Source organism: Sceloporus occidentalis, unplaced genomic scaffold, assembly GCF_023333645.1.
Source record: "Sceloporus occidentalis isolate IW3139 unplaced genomic scaffold, rSceOcc1.0.p SCAF_79, whole genome shotgun sequence".
Lineage (NCBI taxonomy): Eukaryota > Metazoa > Chordata > Lepidosauria > Squamata > Phrynosomatidae > Sceloporus > Sceloporus occidentalis.
The window spans coordinates 2,380,885-2,407,214 of NW_028317059.1; the positions used below are offsets into that span (position 1 = coordinate 2,380,885).

At 41.1% G+C, this 26,330-nt stretch overlaps 1 protein-coding gene across 1 annotated transcript in view; it reads right to left on the reverse strand.

The window, feature by feature from the left end:
- The window catches only part of LOC149285406 (dedicator of cytokinesis protein 3-like), a 121,810-nt gene that overhangs the window by 70,085 nt on the left and 25,395 nt on the right, over positions 1-26,330 (reverse strand). Inside the window, exons 3-4 of the mRNA XM_089495353.1 lie at positions 25,784-25,824; positions 18,420-18,475 (exon numbers count right to left, since the gene is read on the reverse strand). Coding sequence (XP_089351479.1) covers positions 18,420-18,475; positions 25,784-25,824 — 97 coding nt within the window. The remainder of the gene's footprint in view (positions 1-18,419; positions 18,476-25,783; positions 25,825-26,330) is intronic.

The following is a 26,330-nucleotide window of genomic DNA, read 5'->3' on the forward strand; positions in this document are numbered from 1 at the left end:
GGTAAACATACCCAGGAGACAGGAATCAAGCAGACAGACATTGAAATGAATCTTACCTCTCCTGCTATCAGCCTCCTCTCTGCTCTGTGCAGTAATGAGGCATCCGAAAAGGAACGAAAATGTAAACCTCCCACGTACCCTGCACAGATCCCCAGAGCACACACACAGCAGCACACACAGCAGCACAAAAACACACACATAGCAGCACACATACACATTATAAACCAATGCAGAATAGTCCAAGACACATACCAGAACACAAATTAACACAGGAGTGCACACCGAATCGCACACGATACACGGACACACACAAAATATCAACATATAAAATACAAAGAACACATATAGAAGGATACAAAGGAGAACACACATAAATGCACGCAAGTACACAAAAACAGGAAGACATACATGCAGAATTGAATACACAAGCATAGGGAGAAGTAAATAAGATGAATGCACAATCAAAGAAAAAAATACACTTTGGAGCCAGAAAAACCAAATACAAATAAATGAAAACATACAAATTCAACGAAACAGAAGTGAATAGATACAGGAGCGGGTATATTCATGAACATGCAAACAGGCTTTAGCACACATAGAGGAGTACATAAACACGCACAGTTATTATATATGTGCTCAAATTCAGGAAGGGATGAATTAGCTGCCCACACATTTACAATTAGCTTCTGTACATGTATAATGAGTATCCACGCAGAAAGTACCAATGATTGGCCATGGAAACCCATTTCATGAGTGTGTAAGTACATGTACAGCGGTGGGTATACACACGCACACACACAAACGCTCGGATGAGAATAAACATCCCAGAAACACAAAGGGCAATGAGTTCACATGCACACAGTAATGAATACACAAGCTACAGTAGTGAATGCACACACAGACACTACTCGGGAACAGGGAAGTTGTAGTTTCACTTTACTAATTATTACACTGGCAAGTTTCTCCAACAAGAGCAAAGATGGCGCTGCATAATGCACAATTTAATGAGTAATTTCATTGTACAATCCCAACGTTATTTGTAATGGTTCTTAACAATAAGTGAACAAAATCTTGGAAAAATTGAATGTTATTATGGCTGCGCTAAGGATATATATACAAAAGGTGAGGGTTGATACCGTTTTAATGATAGATATACATGAGACAACTAGAGTCAGGGTGATACCTTTATTGGCTAACTAAGCAGATTTAGACCTGTAAACTTTCAAGACCTCTCATATCCACTCCTAAGGTACTATGCATTCCGTTAGGTAGCGTTCTTCTAGCATCCACCAAGCATAGATTTGTCCACAAGACTTCCAGGCAAGCTCTCTGTGAAGGTCACTCAGTGTTCCTCCACACCAAACTCGTCAAACCATGTCTTAATGGACCTTGCATTGTCCACAGCGGACAGACATGCTGGAACAGAAAAGGGCCTTCCCTAATCTGGTGCCACAAAGTTGGAAGCACATCTTTTTTTCAAATGTCTGTAGCATTAACATTACCCTTCGCTGGAACTAAGGGGTCTAGCTCACACCCTTAAAAGCAGCCCCACAAACTACTACTACTACAGTAGGCACTATGCATTCCGGTAGGTAGCAATCTTCTGGCATTCACCAAACCCAGATTTGTCCATCAGACTTCCAGACAGTGACGTGGGAAACATCACTCCGGAGAACAGGTTTCCACTGCCCCATAGTCCAGTTGCGTTGTGCATTAGACAACTCCAGCCGACGTTTGGCATTGTGCATAGTAAGCTTCTGCTTGTGTGTAGCTGCTTGGCCATGGAAACCCGATTCATGATGCTACCGATGCAAAGAGCTTGTGCGGATGTTGCCTCCAGAGGCAGTTTGCAACTCTATAGTGAGGGATATTTCAGAGGACTGGTGATTTCAATGTGCAACGGGATTACGCACCTGGCAGCCCCACATGGCTGCCTATGTGATTGATTTTATACACCTGGTAGGAATGAGTGTGGCTGAAACACCTAAACTCAATAATTAGGAGGGTTGTCCAAATACGTTTGTTCATATAGTGTATATGTATATGATGCCATTCACATAATAATATAACTCACCACTTAAAGGTTTCTGAATCTTCATGGATCTCCTTGTATTGATTACATGAAAAGTTACTCATATAACAATCTATGTGGTCTCTACCACTCAACCCTTCTTTATAACTCATTTTGTCATTCAGGATGAAGGTCGGTGATGTACATCTTGGAAAGAGTTCATAACTTGAGAGTTCCCAGGTATGGGTATTACTTGCTCTGCAGTCCCTCTGACACCTCTTGAGTCATACAGAGAAGTAATATGGCGTATACGTTCCACATATGGTTTGGTCTCTTTAGGTCTGATCAGCGAAATGTAACCGATATTTCATGGGCGACATGACCAAGGGGGTCCATATCTGGATTCCTCAAAGACAAAGCATGTATATTATGCTCCATGTTTTTGTAAGGTTGTGGAAGACAGATGGGGATGAGCTCAACTGTATCGCCATCCGCTCCCACCTATGTTCTGCCTGTTTAGACCAAGCTTCACCAAATTTCTCCAGTCCATTATCTATACCCTTCTTACAAAGCCCTTTTAAAATAGGACACCAATGCCATCCTCCCTACACACACCTGAATTTCAGACCGTTAAAGGTAATTATTGGGTCACATAGTACCGTATTTGCTCGATTATAAGACGACCCTGATTATAAGACGACCCCCCAAAATCTGAATATTAACTTAGGAAAAAAAGAAAAAGCCTGAATATAAGACGACCCTAAAGGAAAAAAGTTTTACCAGTAAATGTTAATTCATGTAAACTATTTTTTTTAATAAAAGCTATGATTGAGAAAAATATTTTTTTTGTTTTTATTTCTTGTATTGTCCAACCTGTCCCCCAGTTACGCACATCTGCCCCCAGGCTTGCCACTCCAATATGGCACTGTGGCCCATGATATGCCTTTTAACCCTCTATATGCCACTGTGCCCCATGGTATGCCTTTTGACCCCCTATGTGCCACTCTGCCTCCAGAAATGCCTTATACCCCTATATGCCACTCTGCCTCCAGAAATGCCTTATACCCCTATATCCCATTCTGGCATTTAGGGGGTTAAAATGCATATTATGGGGCAGAGTGGCATATAGGGAGGTATAAGGCATTTCAGGAGGCAGAGTGGCATTAAGGGAGTTAAAAGGCATTGTATAGAGCACTCTGCCTCCAGAAATGCCTTATACCCCTATATGCCACTCTGGCATTTAGGGGGTTAAAATGCATATTATGGGGCAGAGTGGCATATAGGTGTATAAGGCATTTCAGGAGGCAGAGTGCTCTATTAAATGCCCCCTTAACGCCACTCCAGAAATGCCCTATGCCCCCATTTAACACACACACACACACACACACACACACACACCCTATACCCCCATTTAACTAACACACACACACACACACACACTCTCCCCTCCCCTCTCAGCCCTCTCTTACCGGTGCTTCCAGCCGGGGCAGCGGGTTGACGTCGCCTTCTGCTGCAGCCGGAAGGAGGTGGAGTTGGCAGCGGGGGTTTGTATCCGTCCGTCGCGTATACTTTCCCCGGCTGTCAGAGATCAGAGTTCCCCGCACCGGTGCGGGGAACTCTGATCTCTGACAGTCGGGGAAGGTTTGCGCGACGGACGCAGACAACCCCCGCTGCTAGCCACACCTCCTTCCGGCTGCAGCGGACGTTGTCTACGCGGATCGCGTAGACGTCAACCCGCTGCCCCGGCAATACAGCAGGAAGCACCGGTAAGTGTGTGTATGATGGGGGGGGGGGGGTGAGACAGGAGGATCCAGGTCCCCTGCAGCGGTGCGGGGGATCTGGATCTTAGTCTCCTAATCAGACTCTATTTGAGGTCTGATTAGAAGACGACCCCGATTAGAAGACGAGGGGTATTTTTCAGAGCATTTGCTCTGAAAAAAACCTCGTCTTATAATCGAGCAAATACGGTAATACAGGAGAACCATATTTGAACACCTCTCTTGGAAACATACTAAATGACATAACATACAACACTATAAATTGTAATATGATTAGTTAACATAAAAATAAAAGTATAATCAATGTCACTTAGCTGTGAAAATTAGTTCCCTAATTTACAAGCATAACAAATAATGAGTTTAGCAAAATAATCAAGCACATTACTTTCAAATTAAGAGTTAGGATTCTGCATATTTGATGACGACCAAAAAGCAAACTCATTCCTTGAGTCTTTTGAGGTTGAAAGAGGCAAAGGATGGGGTAGAAGCTTAGCATAGAGACCTATATTCTACAAAGGGTTTGACAATGCCCTTGGTTGTAGCAGCCACATGAGAAAATAGATAAAAATGTGATTGAAAAAGAATTGCAGGAGATGTCACTAGTTTCTTAACCACATGGTACAACGATAGTAACTAGTTACTCCCTGCTGCTGTCCAAAATTGTGTTAGATTTCCTCCTTGAACATCATTCTGTATGAAACAGAACCATTTGAAGGTGCTGTTCTGGCTAAAACTAAGTATACGAATAACAAAACGACACAGGAATGCGAAGCCATTTTTTCTGCTTCTATGGCAACAAAACATTTTGATGCATCACTTCTCTCTTTCCTTCTGTCATGTGATTAGAAGGGCAAGTTAAAAAGACATTATAAATGGCATAAATGTTATGTTATTAATGGCATTTTTTCTGGTCAGGGTTTGGACCCTCAAAAGTTAAAGAATGAATGAGGATTGTAACGTTTAGTCAGTCTGAAAGTGTTGTGAATTCTGGACATGCCAAAAACATGGAGATGGCCACTACATACATAGTGTTTCCTCAACTCCGGAGTATTTGCATGTGTCACGCTGAAGCATGGAGTATCAATGGACAGAGATTCCTGATTTGTGCGGCTTGGTGTAGAACCACCTGATACAAAGTAATATCAAAAGGTGAGGCATAAAGAAAAATCAAACAGACCATGGATAGTCAGCTGGATACAGAAGGAACTGGGCATCGGCAAAATAAGGTATGGATCAAATTAAAGCACTGCCTTTGAAAACATTTTACAATATAAGCAGTGCTAGAGGCAAATGTGATGTTTAAAGAGCATGACACTTTCATTTCCAGGATGCTTTTGTGTGTGGGTACTAGAAACTGAACACTATGTGCTTGGTTGTTGTTCTGTTCACAAGAGTTTAGATTGGTGTTGGACCATTTCATCATTGCTTTGGTCCACTGTGAGTAGTTATGTAGAACATATCCGTAACAGAACATGTATTCTTTTGTTGTATTTTGTCTGGGAAGGTACACCTGCCAAAGAAAAGAGACTAAAAATGAATAGAGAGGAATAGTAACAAAAAAATAAAAAAATAAAAAGAGTTATATATTGAAAATGGGTCATCGTAACCAATTTATGTTAGGAGATGAGAGAAGGTGGCTGAATTTGTTACCCACCATCACTGAAGCATTCAACAAGTTGCCAGTAAACATAATGACACATCTTAGTTCAAATGTTATTTACATAAAATAATTTGAATAGCTAAAAAGGCTATTAATGTCTTTAAAAATACATACATTTACCCATGGGCGTAGGAACCGGGGGGGACGGGGGGGATAGATCCCCCCCAGTAACTAATGCGGGGGGGACCGATAATTCAGAAATCCCCCCCAGGGCCAGGGCAACCGATCTTACGCGGTCCGCACCTCGAGCCCTGCTACTTACCTGTGGGAGGGTCTTCTGTACTGCACAGAGGAACCGGAACCCAGCAGAGTTCACGTGACATTACATCACATCCTCTGTGCAGTACCAGAGAACGCAGAGGGAGGCCGTGCCCTCTGCTGGAGACTGTGAGCGGCATCGAGGAGCTGCAGTGCAGGTAAGGGGGTGGGGAGGGTGTTTCAATGAGTATGCGTGATTGAGGGAATGAATCTGTGAATGAATGAGTGTGTGTGTGATAGAATGGATGTGTAAGTGCTGGAACCTAGGCATGATTGGACTGTGATTGATGTTAGCAATCACACTCCTATCATGCCAAGTCAGCCAGTACATGCTGAAACATAGCTAGCTGCCCCCCTTGTGTATTGATGCTGCCAGCAGTATGGGGTCTGCACATCACTTACAGCCACCGTGTACCAGCATGTACTGGCTGACTTGGCATGATAGGAGTGTGATTGCTAACAGCAATCACAGTCCCATCATGCCTAGGTTACAGCATTTACTGGTTGGATGTGAAGGTGCTGGAACCTAGGCAAGATGGGACTGTGATTGCTGTTAGCAATCACACTCCTATCATGCCAAGTCAGCCAGTACATGCTGAAACATAGCTAGCTGCCCCCCTTGTGTATAGATGCTGCCAGCAGTATGGGGTCTGCACATCACTTACAGCCACCGTGTACCAGCATGTACTGGCTGACTTGGCATGATAGGAGTGTGATTGCTAACAGCAATCACAGTCCCATCATGCCTAGGTTACAACATTTACTGGTTGGATGTGAATGTGCTGGAACCTAGGCAAGATGGGACTGTGATTGCTGTTAGCAATCACACTCCTATCATGCCAAGTCAGCCAGTACATGCTGAAACATAGCTAGCTGCCCCCCTTGTGTATTGATGCTGCCAGCAGTATGGGGTCTGCACATCACTTACAGCCACCCTTTACCAGCATGTACTGGCTGACTTGGCATGATAGGAGTGTGATTGCTAACAGCAATCACAGTCCCATCATGCCTAGGTTACAGCACTTACACATCCAACCAGTAAATGCTGTAACCTAGGCATGATGGGACTGTGATTGCTGTTAGCAATCACACTCCTATCATGCCAAGTCAGCCAGTACATGCTGGTAAAGGGTGGCTGTAAGTGATGTGCAGACCCCATACTGCTGGCAGCATCAATACACAAGGGGGGCAGCTAGCTAGGTTTCAGCATGTACTGGCTGACTTGGCATGATAGGAGTGTGATTGCTAGGTTCCTACGCCCATGCATTTACCTAAAATTGTGCAAGAGCATATTAATTTAGACAAAAGCATTAATTAAATAATTGCATCACCTCCACGCACTGAATGTTAGTTGCAATACAATAAATCGTTTAGCTGTAGGTCGGTTGTATTAACAAATTGAATAGGAGTGATAAAGACGTCTAGATATACGTAATACGTGTACACTACGAATAAAATAGGAAAGACATTTTTAGGCAAAGATTAAAACTATGGACGTCTGGGCGGATCTTACCTTCAAGAGGCCAGTGTTGATATCTCCAAAGTCGACCACTGCCACAACCCTGTCACTACGAGACAAATTCATGCAACTTTTCGACCAAATTATTCTTTTTGCCACAGAGTGAAGGACCACATTTTAGTCTGAATGGCTTCTCTTGACTTGGTGACGAATTCAGAATCCTTCTGGCATCATTCTTTTGCAATAATTAGTAAGTCTTCTTTGGTAAAGTAGGTTTTTTTTTCTACCGAGCATTTCTTTCTATTTATTTTCGATGACAGCTTTGGCAGAACCCTCTCCTTTTTATAATTGAGTGAACTTTAGCTGCTTATACTGTGAGTTCTGCTTGGCTTTTGCAGTTGCATTTAGCTTGGACACACAAGCGAATCCTGAGCTGGGGTGAATCTCCTAAGTGACATCTCTAAGTGAGGAGTTACAAGCAAAGAAGGAGTTAAAAAGCAAGAAGGAGGGTAAAGTATAAATCCTTGTGATTGCATATAATATATTTATATATATTTTGCGCCTTACTGTCTGTTTTTGCCAGTTATTGGAGCTATCCCCATTGCCAAGATGTCCTCCATGTTTGACAATGCGGTCAGGTGTACATCTTGCTCAATGTATGCAATCCTTGAGCAGCGCTTCGAGGGTGCATATTGCTGTGCGAGATGTGTGCGGGTTGCTCATTTGGAAGCACAAATCCTGAGTCTAGAGGAGCAACTGGCAACACTGAGATCTATTGACAACTTGGAGAGGAGTCTGCTGCTCACTGAGCAAGCTCTCTCGCAGGTAGAGGTGGGGGAGGATAGTGGGATGGAGGTACAGGACAGTCAGGCAGCTAGCTGGGTTACAGTTAGAAGGCGGGGTAGGGGGAAAAGCGCCAGGGAGGCTAGTCCTGATCTAGCACACCCCAACAAGTTTGCCCGGTTGGCAGATGAGGGGGATGTTAGTTCAGAGTTAGCAGTACTGCAGCAAGTCACTGCCTCTGACCACCAGAGGGGTGTCTGCTCCAGTAAGGAGGGAAGGAGGAGCGCAGGGCAGGCCAGACAGGTGCTGGTAGTGGGGGACTCAATTATTAGGGGGACAGACAGGGCGATCTGTCACAAAGACCGGGATCGCCGAACAGTGTGTTGTCTGCCTGGCGCTCGAGTTCGGCACATCGCGGATCGGGTTGACAGATTACTGGGGGGGGCTGGAGAAGACCCAGCAGTCATGGTGCACATTGGCACCAATGACAAAGTGAGAGGGAGGCGGAGTGTCCTTAAAAATGATTTCAGGGACTTAGGTAGCAAGCTTAAGGCAAGGACCTCCAAGGTAGTATTTTCTGAAATATTACCTGTACCACGTGCCACACCAGAGAGGCAGCGGGAGATTAGGGAGCTAAACAAGTGGCTCAGAAGCTGGTGTAGGAAGGAGGGGTTTGGGTTCATGGAGAACTGGGCCGACTTCTCTGTCGGATACAGGCTCTACGGTAGGGACGGGCTGCACCTCAATGGGGAGGGTGCAGCTGTGCTTGGGGAGAAGATGGTCAGAAGGGTGGAGGAGTGTTTAAACTAGGGAAAGGGGGGGAGGGAAACTACAATATAGAAGGGGAAGATAGTGTAGATAGAGAGCTGGGGCTTATAAATGTACCTGGGGGTGGAGCAGAGGGAGGGGTTAGAATAGTTAATAGGGATAGGCTTCATAGGGAAAAAAACCATACACCTCTAAATTGTATGCTTACTAATGCCAGAAGTCTGACCAATAAAACTGACGAACTGGAGTTAATAATGTCTGAAGAAAATTATGACATAGTGGGTATAACAGAGACATGGTTGGATGATAGCTATGACTGGGCGGTTAACATACAGGGGTATAGTCTATTCAGGAAGGATCGGAAAAAACGAAAAGGGGGAGGAGTTTGCCTTTATGTAAAGTCCAGCCTAAAGGCCACACTGCGGGAGAATATATGTGAGGGAAATGATAATGTGGAGTCATTATGGGTAGAAATATATGGAAAGAAAAATAATAAAATACTGATCGGGGTTTGCTATAAGCCACCAAATATAATGGAAGCAGCAGAAGATCAATTATTAAAGCAAATAAACAAGGCAGCTAATCACAATGAGGTGGTTATTATGGGGGACTTTAACTATCCCGACATAAACTGGGAAACCGAGACCTGTGAATCTCATAAAGGAAACCGGTTTCTGACTATAAGTAAGGATAATTATCTGTCCCAAATGGTACAGGACCCGACCAGAGGGGGCGCCCTACTGGACTTAATATTAACCAACAGACCTGACAGAGTAACTAATGTGCAGGTCAGGGGACATCTAGGAAATAGTGATCACAATATGATACATTATAACTTGTCCTTCAATAAGGGAACTCTTAGAGGAGCCACAAGAACTATGCACTTTAGGAGGGCAAAGTTTGATCAACTAAGAGAAGCCCTTAACACTGTAAATTGGGAAAATGTCCTCAAAAACAAGAGTACAGACGCTCAATGGGAGATTTTTAAGAATATCTTAAATTCTCACTGTGAAAGGTACATACCGTATGGGAATAAAAGAGTCAGGAACAAGAGAAAACCAATGTGGATAAATAAAAATGTAAAGGGGGCAATAAATGGCAAAAAAAAGGCATTTAAGCTACTAAAACAGGAAGGCAGTGAGGAAGCACTAAAAAGCTATCGGGAAAAAAATAAAATATGTAAAAATCAGATAAAAGCAGCAAAATTGGAGACAGAAAGACTCATTGCCAAAGAGAGTAAAACAAACCCCAAAATGTTCTTTAACTATATAAATAGTAAAAAGGTTAACAATGAAAGCGTTGGCCCCTTAAAAAGTAATGAGGGAGAAGTTATAGACGGGGATCAGGAAAAAGCTAATCTATTAAATATATTCTTCTCTGCTGTATTCACAGAGGAAAATGAAATGCCAGGTAATATACAGCAGGATGAGATAAATGCCCCAGTACATGTCGCCTGTCTAACCCAGGAAGAAGTGCAGTGCCGCCTAAAAAAAATCAAAATAGACAAATCACCAGGTCCAGATGGCATTCACCCCCGCGTTCTAAGGGAGTTAAGTAATGTAATAGACAGACCCCTATTTCTAATATTCAAGGACTCTATAGTGACAGGGTCTGTTCCCCAGGACTGGCGCATAGCAAATGTTGTGCCAATATTCAAAAAGGGGACAAAAAGTGACCCGGGGAATTATAGGCCTGTTAGTTTAACTTCTGTTGTGTGTAAACTGTTTGAGGGTTTCCTAAGAGATGCTATTTTGGAGTATCTCAATGAAAATAAGTGTATGACTCCATATCAGCATGGGTTTACAAGGGATCGGTCCTGTCAAACTAACCTGATCAGCTTTTATGAGGAGGTGAGCTCAAGACTGGATCGGGGTGAATCGCTGGATGTCGTATATCTTGATTTTTCCAAAGCATTTGATACGGTGCCACATAAAAGGCTCGTACATAAAATGAGAATGCTTGGGCTGGGGGAGAATGTGTGTATGTGGGTAAGTAACTGGCTCAGTGATAGGAAACAGAGGGTGGTTATTAATGGTACATACTCTGAGTGGGTGACTGTTGCTAGTGGGGTACCACAGGGGTCAGTTTTGGGTCCTATTCTTTTTAATATATTTATTAATGACCTTGTAGAGGGATTGCATAGTAAAGTATCAATCTTTGCAGACGATACTAAGCTCTGTAACGTGGTTAACACAATAGAGGACAGCGCACGATTACAAATGGATCTGCATAGGTTGGAGGCTTGGGCTGGGATGTGGCAGATGAGGTTCAACACAGATAAATGTAAGGTTATGCACATGGGGAAGAAAAATCCAGGCTGGGAATATGTATTAAATGGGAAAACACTGGGGACGACTGACATGGAAAAGGACTTAGGAGTTTTAGTTAACAGTAAATTTACCTGTAGCGACCAGTGTCAGGCAGCTGCTGCTAAGGCAAATAAAATCATGGGGTGCATCAAAAGGGGCATAGATGCCCACGACAAGGAAATAATTCTACCCCTGTACAAGTCACTAGTCAGACCACACATGGAATACTGTGTACAGTACTGGGCACCAGTATACAAGAAAGATATAGTGGAGCTGGAGAGGGTTCAAAGACGGGCAACCAGAGTAATAAGGGGAATGGGAGGACTACAGTACCCAGAAAGATTATCAGAATTGGGGTTATTTAGTTTGGAAAAAAGACGGCTTAGGGGGGACTTAATAACTATGTATAAATATATAAGGGGACAGTACAGAGATCACTCCCAGGACCTATTTATACCCAGGACTGTATCTATAACAAGGGGACATCCTCTACGGCTGGATGAAAGAAGGTTTCTACACCAGCACAGACGGGGGTTCTTTACAGTAAGAGCGGTGAGATTATGGAACTCTCTGCCAGAGGAAGTGGTGATGGTAAACTCAATAAAAGAGTTCAAAAGGAGCCTGGATGTGTTTCTTGAAAGCAATAATATTACAAGTTATGGATATTAGATTAATAGGGACAGAACGTTGATCCAGGGATTTATTCTGATTGCCATATTTGGAGTCGGGAAGGAATTTTCCCCCTGGTATGGGGCAATTGGCATCTGCTTCATAAGGGTTTTTTGCCTTCCTCTGGATCAACACAGTAGGGACACAATATGTATATAGGTTGAACTTGATGGACTTTGGTCTTTTTTCAACCTTATGAACTATGTTACTATGTTACTATGTTACTCTTATAACCCATATACCATGACCATTCTTCATTGACCAACTGGGGGAAGCTTCAGTTTGTAGCCTCCATAGAAAACAGGTGCTAATTGTTCATTTTAACCACATTGGCAGAGATGGTGGATAATTCAAGAAGAACAAAAGAACCCAAGTCTTCTTGTGATAATGTAATATTGGTATCTTCATAATCTTTCTTCATATGTATCTAAAACTTACCGTGCATAATGATAATAAACCTGTTTGGAATCTAGATTGTATATAAGCACACATTTGTTTTCATTATTATCTTATGGTATACGAGATGACCAAGAAATTTAGGGGCCACCAATTATTCACTATACGCACCCCTGTAACAGCTCTCAAGATACACTTTAATTTTAAATAAAAAAAACATTTAGATTATGGAATGCAAAAGAGGTAACAAAGCAATACTTTAGTTTTTTTGAGGGTCATCGAAAGAAGCCAAATAGATTGGTAGCTTGTGAGACCAAGATTGTTGTTGACTTGCAATATCTGAGGATTGAAGGGATTCCAGTCCAAGATCATACCTAGGCTAGAGTAGTTTCTACTTTTTAAAAAAATCTTTCTCCATTAGATAACATGTTCATTTGCTGTACTTAAACAGACTTGCATTCATGCTTTTTCAGACCCTCTGTCTAGACTTTGCTGCCCCCTCCTTCCATTATATTTGAACACAATCAGTCTCAATTTCATGGCTGACCCTCTCCTGCGACTGTCTGTGTTACTTTTTGGGGATCCTCTGGTGATCTCTTACAGCCAGCTTGGTGCTGCTAGTCCGGAATCACAACTCAGACATTACCTTGCTCTAAAAAGCCCTGACCTTGTTCCTATTTTTAACTAGTTCATATGTAACTATACTTAAGAATCTATTATTTGTTTTTAAACAATACTTTCTAGACCGTATTTTTTTCCAGTCAAAGAACATTTCCGTGAAAATCTGATAAATTATTCACATGTATAAACAATAAAAAAAAAAAAAATCAATCTAATGTGGAATGCCAGGAAATGATTCAATAAAAGGAAAAGGTGACGTCAGTGGGATCTGTCCAGAGCAGTGGGCATTTCAATGATCCTAATATAAGCAGTACTAAAACGTAACATGCTTAAGGGTTACGTTTTATGTATTTGTTTTTGGTTATTTAGTAGCCAGGCGCCAGCAGACATGACCATTACATAGCTTATGCTGTCAGAGGTCTCTTCCATCTAAAGTTTGACTTGCAAGCTTATGTGACTATATCATTTTTAATATTAGACCAACACATTTCTAGGGCAACCACCAGGGGGCAGAGATGTGTCTATACATGCCACATTTTTTTCAAGCCATGGAAATCTAATTACAGTATTACTGGTACCTAGATGGGGATTGCTGAAACTCCGTCTATTTGGGCAAATGCATATCATTAGAAACAAAACTGACATTTTCCTAACCAGAAGCTGAAGCTTTTGTAACACCAATGCGAAATGAAGTTGATGGTGCATGTAATATCACGGTCCTCACAACCAACAGATTTCTGGACTGTCCAAATTCTGTACCCCCAAATCGTGTTTAACTACAGCAGAGCGAGCGAGATAATCTTTTCAAGCCCACAGTTTATAAAGGAATAAGCCATTTCTACAATCCTGTTATGAATGCACATCCCTTGTACTTCACTCTGACAGATAAACGACAAACTTTAATTAAAGCGGACCTTTGCATCAGCCGGCATAGTACAGAAATTATTTATATTAACATATGTGAAAAGGTTCAATATTTCTAAACATTACTATTACTAAAATATTTGGTTACATCCATTGCCTGCTTTCTGTGCAGAGAACAGTATTTTCAAACTTGCACGCGGTTGGAGTCCATGTTCTTTCTTTATTTCTAGCTCTAAAACTTTTACAGAAATCAGAAAGAATTACGACGTATAAGAAAGAGCAGATTGGGTAAATGTCCGCCTCTAATAGCCCTAGTATGATTTATTACAAATATAAAAGTACTGGAATGTAAAAAAATAACCAAAGACAGTAGTAATTTTTATGTTGTACTGATATATACACTATATGGACAAAAGTATTGGGATACCTGCCTAATAAACCAACAAGGACTTTGATGACATTGCATTCTAAATACATAGACATTAATATGTAGTTGGTCCCCCATTGCAGCTACTACAGCCTCAACTCTTTTGGGAAGGTATTTACAAGATTGAGTGGGAACACTGATGTTGGACGAGAAGGCCGGCTCGTGATCTCCATTCCAGTTCATCTCAAAGTTGGGTTGAGGGCTATTCATGCATACAAACAGTTCCCACAAAGTTGGAAGCATCATATTCTCCAAAATATCTTGGTAGGTCCCCTTCAACATACCAAGACATTAGTTAGAGAGGGCACTTGTCTTAAAATCAAGGTTGTCCTTTATTCAGACCTCATATCCATCACTCACCCTCATTCATACTTTCTCACAAGCTCACTCACTCACTCATGCTCTCTCACCGTCTCATTCATTCTCTCACACTTTCTCTTACTATCTCCCTACCTTTTCCACCAACCACTGTTTCCTTTCCTGCAGCTCAGCTTCTTATCTTGCCTCTTTTTTTTTTCTTTCTTCTTCACCCCGTCTTCCCGTGCCCAGGCTGCTCCTCAGGAGGCGAGGCTTCCTCCAGCGGCTCCCCGGGCTGACTTCAGACCCTCCCGGGTGGCGAGTCCGGGTGCTGGGTCCCCTTCCTGTCTGCCAGCTTCACCGAATGGTCGACGACGGGGCAAACAAAATAACCCACCGTGTGGCCAAACCTCTAACTGCGCGTTCCAGTGGTGACCTCGGGTGAACTCTTGCTCTCTCCCTATTTAAGCCCGGGACTTTCACTTCTGTGTTACCCTTGGTTGGTGTAACTCATCCGTTTTGCTCATACTCTGACATGTGCTGTTTCCTTAATTTTTGACCCGGCTTGATGACCATCTTCCTGACCAAGTCATGCTTATTATGTGGGTCTTCTAAGAAATTCCCAAATTAAAGAAATTAAAGAATGTGAGTCACCTGCTCACTATTCTCTTGAAAATTCCACCAAACACCATAATGAAAACATATACACACAATGTTCTATTTAAACACAATTATATTGTTTTATGGTGTTATTTTATACAACCTACCTAGGTAGGCCTTGAAGGCGCTTATATGGTGTTCCTGTGCGCACAGCCAACACAATGTATTCTTAAATGGGTAGCATTCTAGTAGAAATAGGTGACGTTAACATCCTAATTTCTGAAAAGGTTTAGAGACAACCCATCTCTTTTATTTTAAGAGATGTTATTTTTTATTTCATTAGTAAATAGGGGTATATATGATTCCAAGAGTAGTGTATTAAATTAAACGTGGAAATGTCTAAAAAGATACACTAAATAACCCTATGCAATAATAATAATAATAATATATATATGTATTAGAAGAAACCCACCTTATAAGTATACCACTGGGTGCTGCCGTCTGATGATCTAATTGATAACAGCTCCTTTCTAAGTTATCTCTTTCGATTTTTATGGTTACAAAGTCATTGAAAGTAAATGCCCATATGCTCTAAACTGCAGTTATTAGCCTGGTGTTGCTGGGAATGGTTTGGCCCATTAATCTCAAAGTGTTCCAAAAAAAAATACAGGTAATTGAGTAAGAGGCATGAATAGACAACATCTAAGTGAGATGATTCCAAGATGGACAGTCAAAAGCACAGCAATTTTGACTGATGGATCAATAACACTTAACTCATTAACAACAGCATTACCATGCTTTCAAAAGTGCAATATATATATATATATACAGTATATATAGTGCTGATATTTTAAAGAAGTCTCTAAATTAAAGCAAATCTCTTCAATGTATTTGATATCTATGGAGCCTTTTCTGGAAGTTATCTTGGAGCATCATGAACTTTTTAAAGTATCACTGGACTTAAAGTCCTTTTTCTCCAAATCATCCTTTGGGCATTAAATGCAGTGCTGTATGTGGTAGTGTAGAGATATTGAAGAAACATGGGTTTTATTTCATTTTGTTTCATTAAGCCCACTTTATCTACAGAGATGGAGGTTTCCATGGCAGAGAATCATGTGATATTTTATGTGACATCAAATATCAAACTATGCTGAATCCTTATAGACCAGAGGGTCCCTATTAGGTGATTGAGACACTGGCATTCTATTGTTTACCAAAAGGCAAAGGTTTGTGTATTGGATTACAATATATTATGTAAAAAATGAGAGTTGTTTTAAAACAGAAAATAATATTCTAAAACTTAGTAATATCTTACTACAATGAATTATCTCAAGATTTTATAGAATGTCAGGCTTCTATATAATATTCACAAGATTATATTTATATGAGAAATACCTAGTATATGTACAAACAACGACTTCAAATCAGCATTGATTTCTTATTAAACTAATTTAATTTCTGAAAAGGTTTAGAGACATCCCATCTCTTATTAGAGATATTAATTTTTATTTAATTAATAAATAGGGGTATATATACCAAGAGTAGTGTATTTAATTCATTGTATCCGTGGTAATGTCTAAAATGATATATGCATTTGCTTACTTTTGCAAAAGTCACTTTTAATATATTCTGTTATTTTGGTGACCGATATGTAGCCATTTTTTATTATACAACTGCATGAAACCATACTTTCTTTCTGTGACAGACCAGCCAGCAGCTGGTACTTTACTTTGTATTTAAATATTGTCCCATCAGGCATCAACATTTAAAAGAGAAGGCTGCTTATGTTGTTAATGTTATTATCTTACCTCCTTAGACAAGGTCATTCCAGATTACATTGTAAATGAGAAGCTAATAAAGTCTCCCACCCTGTTAAAGACTAATTTGTAATCAGATTCATCAATTTTTACTATTAATAATAAATATTAAATGAACTTTTTATGAAAGCTTATGCACAGTGACATATTCTAGCTAGACCTAGGGCAGTGGCACCTACAGGAGGATTTCTTTTGTTGAGGAACGTTGAAGACATTAGAGATCTCCATTGTTACTGGCCTGGTTACACGTAGAAACATTTAATTTTACAGCAGATAAGAACAATTCGGTTTGTTTTTCCTTATGTAAAGACTCAAACCATAATTCTCTCCTTAGATTCAGGATAGCTTCATGCTTAGCCATGCATGGCCATGGAGGTAAGTCGTTTGGCTATCCCCCCAAAAAAATATACCACTGCTTATGCAATGCCGAACTTTTTCTATGTGGACCAAATGAAAGGCATCGCCTACAACTAAGGACTCCATCTTCTGTTGTACGAATGTGACTATATCACTTACCTTGTCAAAACTAATACTTAAAACACAAAAATCATGCTGAAGTGAATATGACAATGTTTGAGTCCCTTAAGTAAAATATTTTGTAGTGTTGCTATATTTATATTTGGCACTAATTTTCACACATTTTGGAATATAATATGCAAATATACTGATTTGCAGAAGCCTTTTCGGCAATGGCTATCTGAACAAATGTATACTATGTTCTTGTAACTTTATTAAAGTCCCACTAAGCTCACAAGTAAAGTGTAATAAACAACTACTGATAAGTTGAAAAGTGGAAGAATTATTACTACGGTGAGATGTGATGTTTGAACTGATATGGTCTCTTACTGCACAGTGTATGTGTTAGTTCTTGAGTGTGATTACAGGTAGAGGTTGGGGTCAAGGAACAGAAGTAGGCAAACACCACTTAGTGGGGACAGTCCACTTGGTGGTTGACAGTTACATTTCCCCTAACGCTGCATGTCATTGTCATAGCTAGGAAGTGGACACTAACTTTAGACAGGAGCATTAACTACTCCAGGTCTTGGACCTGCTTGAAGATCAGTGATGTATTAGCTCTCCAAAACTGCTTGGAAACACTAGTATAGCGAAATAATATTTTCAAAACACTAGCTTAGATCTGAAAACAAAACTCCAATACTGTCGATTTTTACGTTACTACACACAGATTACCAAACATATCCACCCGACTCGCAGAGAAAGCCTCCTTGAATTCACATGGATGGAATTTACAGGACACATGAATGACAGATAGGTCTGCCTTTAACTCCAACTCTCTGGCCAGTTTGGAGGAGATCACATCCCAACACACTATGTGTAGGAAGACCATATGAGCTGGAGTTAGGAACTACTGGCCCTGCCATAGTTCGAGGAACAGGGTCCTCTCTGCACAACAGATACAGGAGTACATTTCCCAGCTGTTGACCAGAAGCATTTGTCAAATGCTTATATAATTTATACCGAACTGGGAGCTATGCAGATAAATACAATTCATGAAAATACTTCCCACAGGGTTTACTTCCTTGACTACTAATTTGATTACAATGCCAGCTCAGTACCAATTAATCATGCTTTAGTTGTCCCCTGTACGGCAAATATACTTTCTCCTGTTTCATGACTCTGGTATCCATGTAATCTATGGGCTCTGGGGCATTCATACATTTAAGGTCCATCAGGTACTCACCCTCTGTTGCTGACTGTAGCCTTTTTCAAATGGATAATGTTTACTGGAAAGATCCCCTGAATGTAAAAGAAATTTGGATCAATTAGGAAAAAGAACAACAACTTTGCAATAATACTGTCAATGACACTTTTCCTGCAGTAAAGATTAAGACAATATAGCATGGTTCAGGAGCACCTCTTCCATCCCCCACCTTGCACACAACATTGTTCAGCACCTCCTTCCTCTCTAGCACACAACACTATCCAGCAGCCTCTTTGTGTTGCAGTTCCAACCTCACTTTAAGCCCCATCAAATGTGCCCAACAATTCACACATAGATAAGGCTCAGTGACTTTAAACATGGCACTGCCATAAAATGATACCTTTGCCACAAGTCAATTTGTGAAATTTCTGCCCTGCTAGATCTGCCTCTGTATGTGGTACAATTGCAAAGTGATAAACCTTGCACACTCAAAGAGCAGGGCCCCCAGCTGCCGAAGCGCGTGGCGCATAAAAAAATTATCTGCTCCCCATAGCGTTAGTATGGAGGCAACATCAGCACAAATGGGTTTCCATTGCTGAGCAGCTGCACACAAGCCAAAGATGACTATGCGCAATGCCAAGCGTCAGCTGCAATGATGTAAAATACACCTTCACAAGACCCTGGAGGAGTGGAGATGTGTTCTCTGGAGTGATGAATCACGCTTCATTATCTGGAAGTCTGATGCACGAAACTGGGTTTGGTGAATGCCAGAACAACACTACCTACCAGAATGCATAGTGTTACTGTAAAGTTTGGTGGAGGAAGATAATGCTCTGAGGTTGTTTTTCAGAGTTTGGGCTAGGCCTCTTAGTTCCAATGAAGGGTATCCCCAATGACGAAGCCCATGTAGTGGTTAAGGAATCCAAAAAGTGGGATATCTTGTTTACTTATATGCATGTCTCTACCTGGAACTCTCGGAGAGCATCAGGCGATTTGTATTCTTGCACAACATTCAGGCTAGGATTGTTTTTTCGCACTCGTCCATTTTGGCATATGTGTATTTTACTTATATAATGTATTACTCTATATTACGTATATATGTGCTGCTAATGACCAGTATCTACCCAGCAGCCAATGACAACTAGTACTCGTCTGGCACACAGATCACAGAGCTCTCTCTTATTCTGTGCCAGACATCACATTATCCCCCCAAAAAGCAGTGGTCACAAGCTAAGGCTGACCCTGCCACGCGGGGTTAATGGGGCCCTCAGTCTAAGGATACTTATACTGTCGGGGGTCACAGTGGAGCCACAGCTAAGCACATAGGACAGGCCACAGATTCACTGGTCCCTACGTGAGGGTCACCTGCCCCTCTGTGCAGAGGTCAATAGCATCCTTTCAGTGTTTCTATGGAGATGTGAGGAGAGAGGCAGCAATGAACAGCTAATAATGTTACCATTGTCCATGGTACCCACACTCTCCCCCTTCTTACCCTCCACCCCCTATCCCTCCCTCTTTCACTTTCTTTTGGTTGTTCTCTTCATCCTGTTTTTCTCACCCCCCCCTTTAATTTCCCAGTACTGTGTTTCTCCAACCTCTGTGTGTGATTCTGTCACACAGCATCTTTAAATACCCGACTATCTCACCCACCCTAATTATATATCTCAACTGCTTGCTTTCGCACCCTCCCTTCATTTTACCCCCTGCCAGTGTCCTCAGTCGCCTTCGCTTTATTTTCCAGGATTCCTCTCTAAATGTTTTCAAGTCCTAATTACACAATCTCTGCTTAATCTCTTCCAGTTACACAAGGATCTGTCCCTTCCTCCCAGTTCACACACATCTGGAACCTTGTCTCCGACATGACCTATATGGTTATACATACATATATGTAATGGGACCAAAGTATCATACTCTACTCACCCCTGTAATTGTAACAATTTGGTTCCCATGCCTTGCCCTGCGTCCTCCCATGTTATTACATTTAAATAAAGGAGTAGCTCATAAGTAGTCCTAGACAATGTTGACTAATTAGCTCATCATGACGTTGTACTGTACAACTATACACATAACAATCAGGTATCCTATGGGTGCTGGCAGAACATTTTTCATAGTGGTGGGACAATGCCAAAATGAAAGCAAAATTAAACTGTTTCTTTTTTAAACTTGAACCACCATTCACACCTCTTCTTCATTCAGATCTTCCTGATTTCATCATGATCTCCCCTTTAAGGAGGAAAGTTTTCCTCTTGTATCTATCTGAGGACATCCATGCACAGGGCCTGTGTATGACTCCACATTCTGAACCAGGTCATCACCATCGCATGGTCAGATCTCATGTTGCATCATGGCAGACTCAGCGGTTTACTCAATGAAGACACAGTTGGCTGGAGAACTGCAGTTTCTCCTCACCGACTTCACTTCTTTACATAGAACGACAGATAAGAACCATTCGGCCCATCTGGTCTTCCCTGCCGTAAAAACCTCAGTCCTTGATCTTGTCCCATACTCAGGATAGTCTTATTTCTAGCCATTCATTGTTAAAACTCCCTCAGTGCAATAACCTCTACTACTTCTGCGGAGAGATGGTTTCACTGATCTGCGACCTTATCAGAGAAGTCAACCCTTCGCTCTCTACAACATAAAGGGCTAAACCCAGTGAGAATACGATCCAAGAAAAGTTTTAATGGCTCTGTAAAAAGCATATTTAAATCAGTAGTGATGCACTTTGTACCTTCCCTGATAAAAACCTCTCTATATTTTGTTATGGACATTCTTTCTAAAATATCCAATTCTCCCTTATGTGAAGCTATATGCGTTAGACAATAGTATACTATGCTGATTAGTACATTGTGTATCCTTTAAACTGTATATATAGTTCATTAAACACCGCGTGACCATGTGTTGTCATTTCTGACCCATATCATTTATTTCTAAGTAAAATGCGACTCTTCTTTCGTCAGCTTGTCTTAACTCGAACCTTAAGAGGGCTAGCTGAATGTCTTAACTAGAGTTCCAATCCTGGGCTAGTAGGGGCAGTGTAGAAATGTGTATATCCCTCTATTGTTTGCGTGTTCCACTCATGGACTGACAGGGGCAGGGTAGGACTGTGCTAGCATATAATCCTTGCAGAAGCCGAACTGAATATAGACATTTCATCTGCAGGAGAAGATTCCTCATCATCCACTACAGCCTAAAGCATGAGTGGCCAAGTGTGCCTTTCACCAACTGAAATCTGGCCAGAGTTTTTGTAATTAATTAATGCATAAGTCATTTAATTAGGTCGTTCTTGAAGGGAATATACTGACTAAAAATGAAAATGTCATACTAAATTCTAATTATTTCCCCGGAGCTATCAACGTGAGTAATAATACGGAAGGAATGCTAAATTCTGTGGCTATTAACCCCTAAGATGACACTGTTCTACTTTAAAGGGAATCTATCCATGGAAATATTTTATTGGGAAAGAATCAGTGCATTATCATGCTATAATAAATGCCAAATAGGTGACAGTGTTGTTTTATTAGGGTTGGGCATGGATGCCACAGAACTACAGATCCCATGATGCTCAACTAAACAGCTGTACAGCCACTCATAGGGTCTAAGGTACAGTACAGAACAATATAAAACAAAGGATACAGCTCTGTGCTTCTTGAATAAGGTTCATTCTTGGTTCGTCTCACTCATCAAAATTTATTTTGCTGTTACCAGTTTCCTGATTACTTTTTTGGGCAACTTTACCTATTAAAAACCCTTTATTACTAAATTTAATTGGTATGCACCTTGACCTAGCTTGTCACCCAAAGGCTCCAAGTTGTTACATCCTAGATGTACTAAAATCACGCTCTACACATTTATCGGTAACGCATTAAAGCATGCTATGAAACTTGTATATGACTCAAACCACTGCATGTGGTTTTCCATATCACAGAACAATTGTCTTCTGTCCGTGGTACTGAAAATCATATACTGGAACAGCAGGTGTTTATTTACCACCTCTTTACAGTAAACTACAAGTGTTACCAGCTAATCGGATGGTGGGGAAGTTCAAAGAAAGATGGCCGTACCTGCTAATAAACCAATTGAGAATTTAACAAAAGGATCTGTTGCCTTATTCACAATCCAAGTTGGACCCGTGTTACAGATAGCTGGGTCCTCACAAGTATCCATGCAGATGTTCCCAAGGATCCAAACATGAAAGAGGAGGAATAATTTTAAGATAACTTGGCTGCGGTTAATGCTAATTCCATTCTACATAAACAGCCTTATCCTGGTGTTGCCATAGACTCACCAAGGCCCGAATTCTAGGGAGGTCACAAAACCCATGACGTTCATTAAAGTTAAAGGGATATTCCATTGTCATATACAGCTGCACTACTGAAGAATGCCTTTTTAAAGTACTTTTCATGCCAGTTTTTTTCTGAGGTAAGAAGAGGACCTCTGCATGGGGGTCTCATTAGTCTCCTCAATGCTCTCCCGAGAACCAGCGCTGGAGCTGGCTGGTGGTGAACGCTTCGTACATGAACACTGTACATGCAGGAGATGAGTTCGGCCGAATTTATCTTCTGTAAGCCAAGAAGCTGAGGGTCAGGGAAGAGTGCAAAATGCATAGAGGGGATGAAGAGGAGATTTAAAGATGACGCTCAGCTATTATGTGCTTTAATGTGCATATGGTGGCACATGATGACTAGAGTGTCCCTATAAGAAACGTGTGGAAAATTCAGAAAGCTCAGCTTAGGATCTTGAAGTCTTTTAATTAACTGCCAAAGTAATCGGTTATGAATGTCCCAGTTTTGGGTCACTTAAACTGAGTAAGCCTTGGGACAACCGGACTTACAATGACCCACATTATTGTTAATGGGACTGGCAGGTAGGTGTCCATTCTTCAGTATCTGCTGCTGTAATGGTCTGACGGAGCTGCCCACACAGGATTCATATTGACTTTACATTAGCACTGAACGCCACCCTTCCCCCACTGCCTCCAAAAACAATTTGTCAGCACCCATTTCTTGTACGGTTCAATTTTCACTTTACACGGTTATTTTTGCTCACATGATGACCATTTTGCTGTCTCCCAGACAAAAACAATGGCAGACACATCAATAAATACAGATACATACACAAATAATGAGCCAAAATTGAATGTTAACACACTTAGAAAGGATTCTTATTTTGTTACTGCACAATTCTTAAACCACAGTTCCTACCCCAACCTTTGTGACCTCTGAAACTGTATAGCTTGATGATAATCTCAGACGGGGCAATGAGTGCATTAATCACTCTGAAGAACATACATCAGCAGCATATAGCGGACAAACAAACATACATCCGAGAATAAGTGCTCCTGAGAATGACCTAATGGGTAAAAACGTTGTTGGTGCTTACGGAGTTAAATCAGTGCCTGTATACCAAAAAAGCTACAAAATCCTGGAAAAGCCAACTGATAATTCACATTTTTGGGATGTCTCTCCAATGATAAAGCCTGATTATCTGATGTCCAAAGAGAAATTTTAGCACCTTGATAAGCACATAAAGTGGTAGGCTCAATGTACCTTCTAACTTGTCCACTCATCTGATCAGTCTAATGTAGTCTGTAATATATATACTATCACTTTACAGGTGTCACCGACAAAAGAGGTGGACACACCAAGTAGTGAACAATAAACAATAATTATTGTTGTATTATTATTACTATATATATATATATATATATATATATATATATATATATATATATATATATATATATATATATATATATAAAATGATATATTAAAATAGGCAGAGGTAAGGTATGGGCTGTCCCATGTGCTTCAAACAGATGCCAGCAGCCCTAAGGAGGATCCAGCACAGATTACAATGAAAAATCAGGCTGTTCATGGTCCTGAATTGTTTAGGGGGCTTTTAGTGTTCATGATGCCTCCCTTCTGCTTTACATGCCAACACATGGTGGCCCAATTTATAATTCCTAGTTTGTTGTTTGTATTGGTGGGATTACATATCTATGTCCTTGGTACAGACAATGTCATCTAGCTAAATTATGTTCTTTGCCTTCTATATGATTCTTACTTTATTATGCTCTTTGATCCCATATTATTCTCAACCACACACATTATTAGATACAATTTTTTTATCTCTTAACTTTGCTCTTATCCAATCTTCACACCACTACTGACAGTTATCCCTCATTTCCAGACTAGAGGTCATCAATTAGACCTACTATGCTTATTGTGTTCTTTTTATATTGCAGTGTAAAAACATATTTTTTTAATCACATTACAGGTAAGGGTTAATTGAATGTTTCATCCAGTTGACTTATTCTTGAGCATTAGACATGAATTTAATACATTATTTGATGCAGCAGATACAATGTATCCGAGCAACACTTGAGCACAATCTGCTCTATAGGGCTCTTCGCTGACTCCTTTTTATAGAACTGCAGATTTCTCCAGCACTAATGAACTGTTAACGAGCGGGCAATTACTTATGCAAATGTACAGCTGGGTGCAGGCGTGGCATGGTGATTCATATGGCTCAGTGGTACTAAAGGAGTATTTTAAGGCAAGCAAAATACTGCAAGGGTCAATCTGCCAATACCATAAAAAGGGAGGAAGGTTGACTCCAAGCCATGGGTCGACAGTTACACAGTTATATGGTGGCTGAAGAAGTACCGGTGGCAGTGGGGCGGTGTGTGATGTGAAAGGTGTTCTTGGGATAAAACCAGGGAAAGACTGGGGACGAATAACATAGGTGACGCCTGCTGGATACAGCTGCAAGCTATGCTCTAGCGCTTTGGAGGTGACATTGGGCAGCAGCTCTGCCAGTGTGGGTCAGGATAAGAGAGAATACATTAAATAAAAAGAAAATGTGGGTTGGTGGGCAAACAATGTGGAATGTGTGGACTAAAAAGACACATACATAAAAAATACTGGAAAGTTAAGTCGGTAACTGGTACAAGGTGCGACAGGACACACTGAAAAGCAGAAGTCATGTTGGAGGTAAAACCATCTATGATTAGAAACCACCTAACACTGAAAAACGCCCGTCAATGCCCTTGCATTGTATGCAAATATCCCTTCATTTCCCATGATCCTTCAGCAAAGAGTGCATTGGAAATAGGAAGCTGGAACATTACTAGTGTTAGAGACTGCTTGCAGCGGTGTGGTTTCTCTGTAAAGTTATTACCAATATCTTTCTTTGAGACACAAGTTTACAAGGATGTGACAGCAAAGATGGCGGCTCTCACATACAGCGCAACATAAAAACATGATCAATATGTTTTATACAGATATAACAATTACAATTGGGGATAATATGGAATCATACGGTTTCCCATAGGTCAGACTATACATATGTATAATTACCATCTTAGAGCAATAGTATATTAGTACAATCCTACACATTACCTTGGCACTGGGGTTTCTGAATGATGATCCTCTGTACCAGCCTAGAAAAAAAGGCAAACAATGGTTAAAATGTTCAAATATTGTACAATGTTACTCATTCAGGGCCATCTTTATATCTGATGGGGACTCCCCCTCCCAAACATAGATACTTGGGAGTTATGGGCAGGGAAGGGCTGGCACCTTCTGGTCCAGGGATCAGGTAAAGACAAGTGCCCCCCTTCCCAGTACCTCACATACAAATTGCCACATATACTAACACAAACATACACATTCACGCTAACACACATACACAATCACACTTACAGGTACTTACACTAACATAATTACACACGTATTAATTTTCTTACCATGTTGTCAGTACCCACTCGGCGCCCCTTTCTCTCCTCTGCGAGCCCTCTCGTTCGGTCTCGGTGCCGGCTTGTAATGCTGAGCACCGGAAGATGACGTCATTTCCGGCGCTCAGCATTACAAGCGGGCACCGAGACCGAGCAGGGAGACTCGCTGCAGGACTGCCTCAGGGAGGGAGAGGAAGGGTAGATAATGGGGG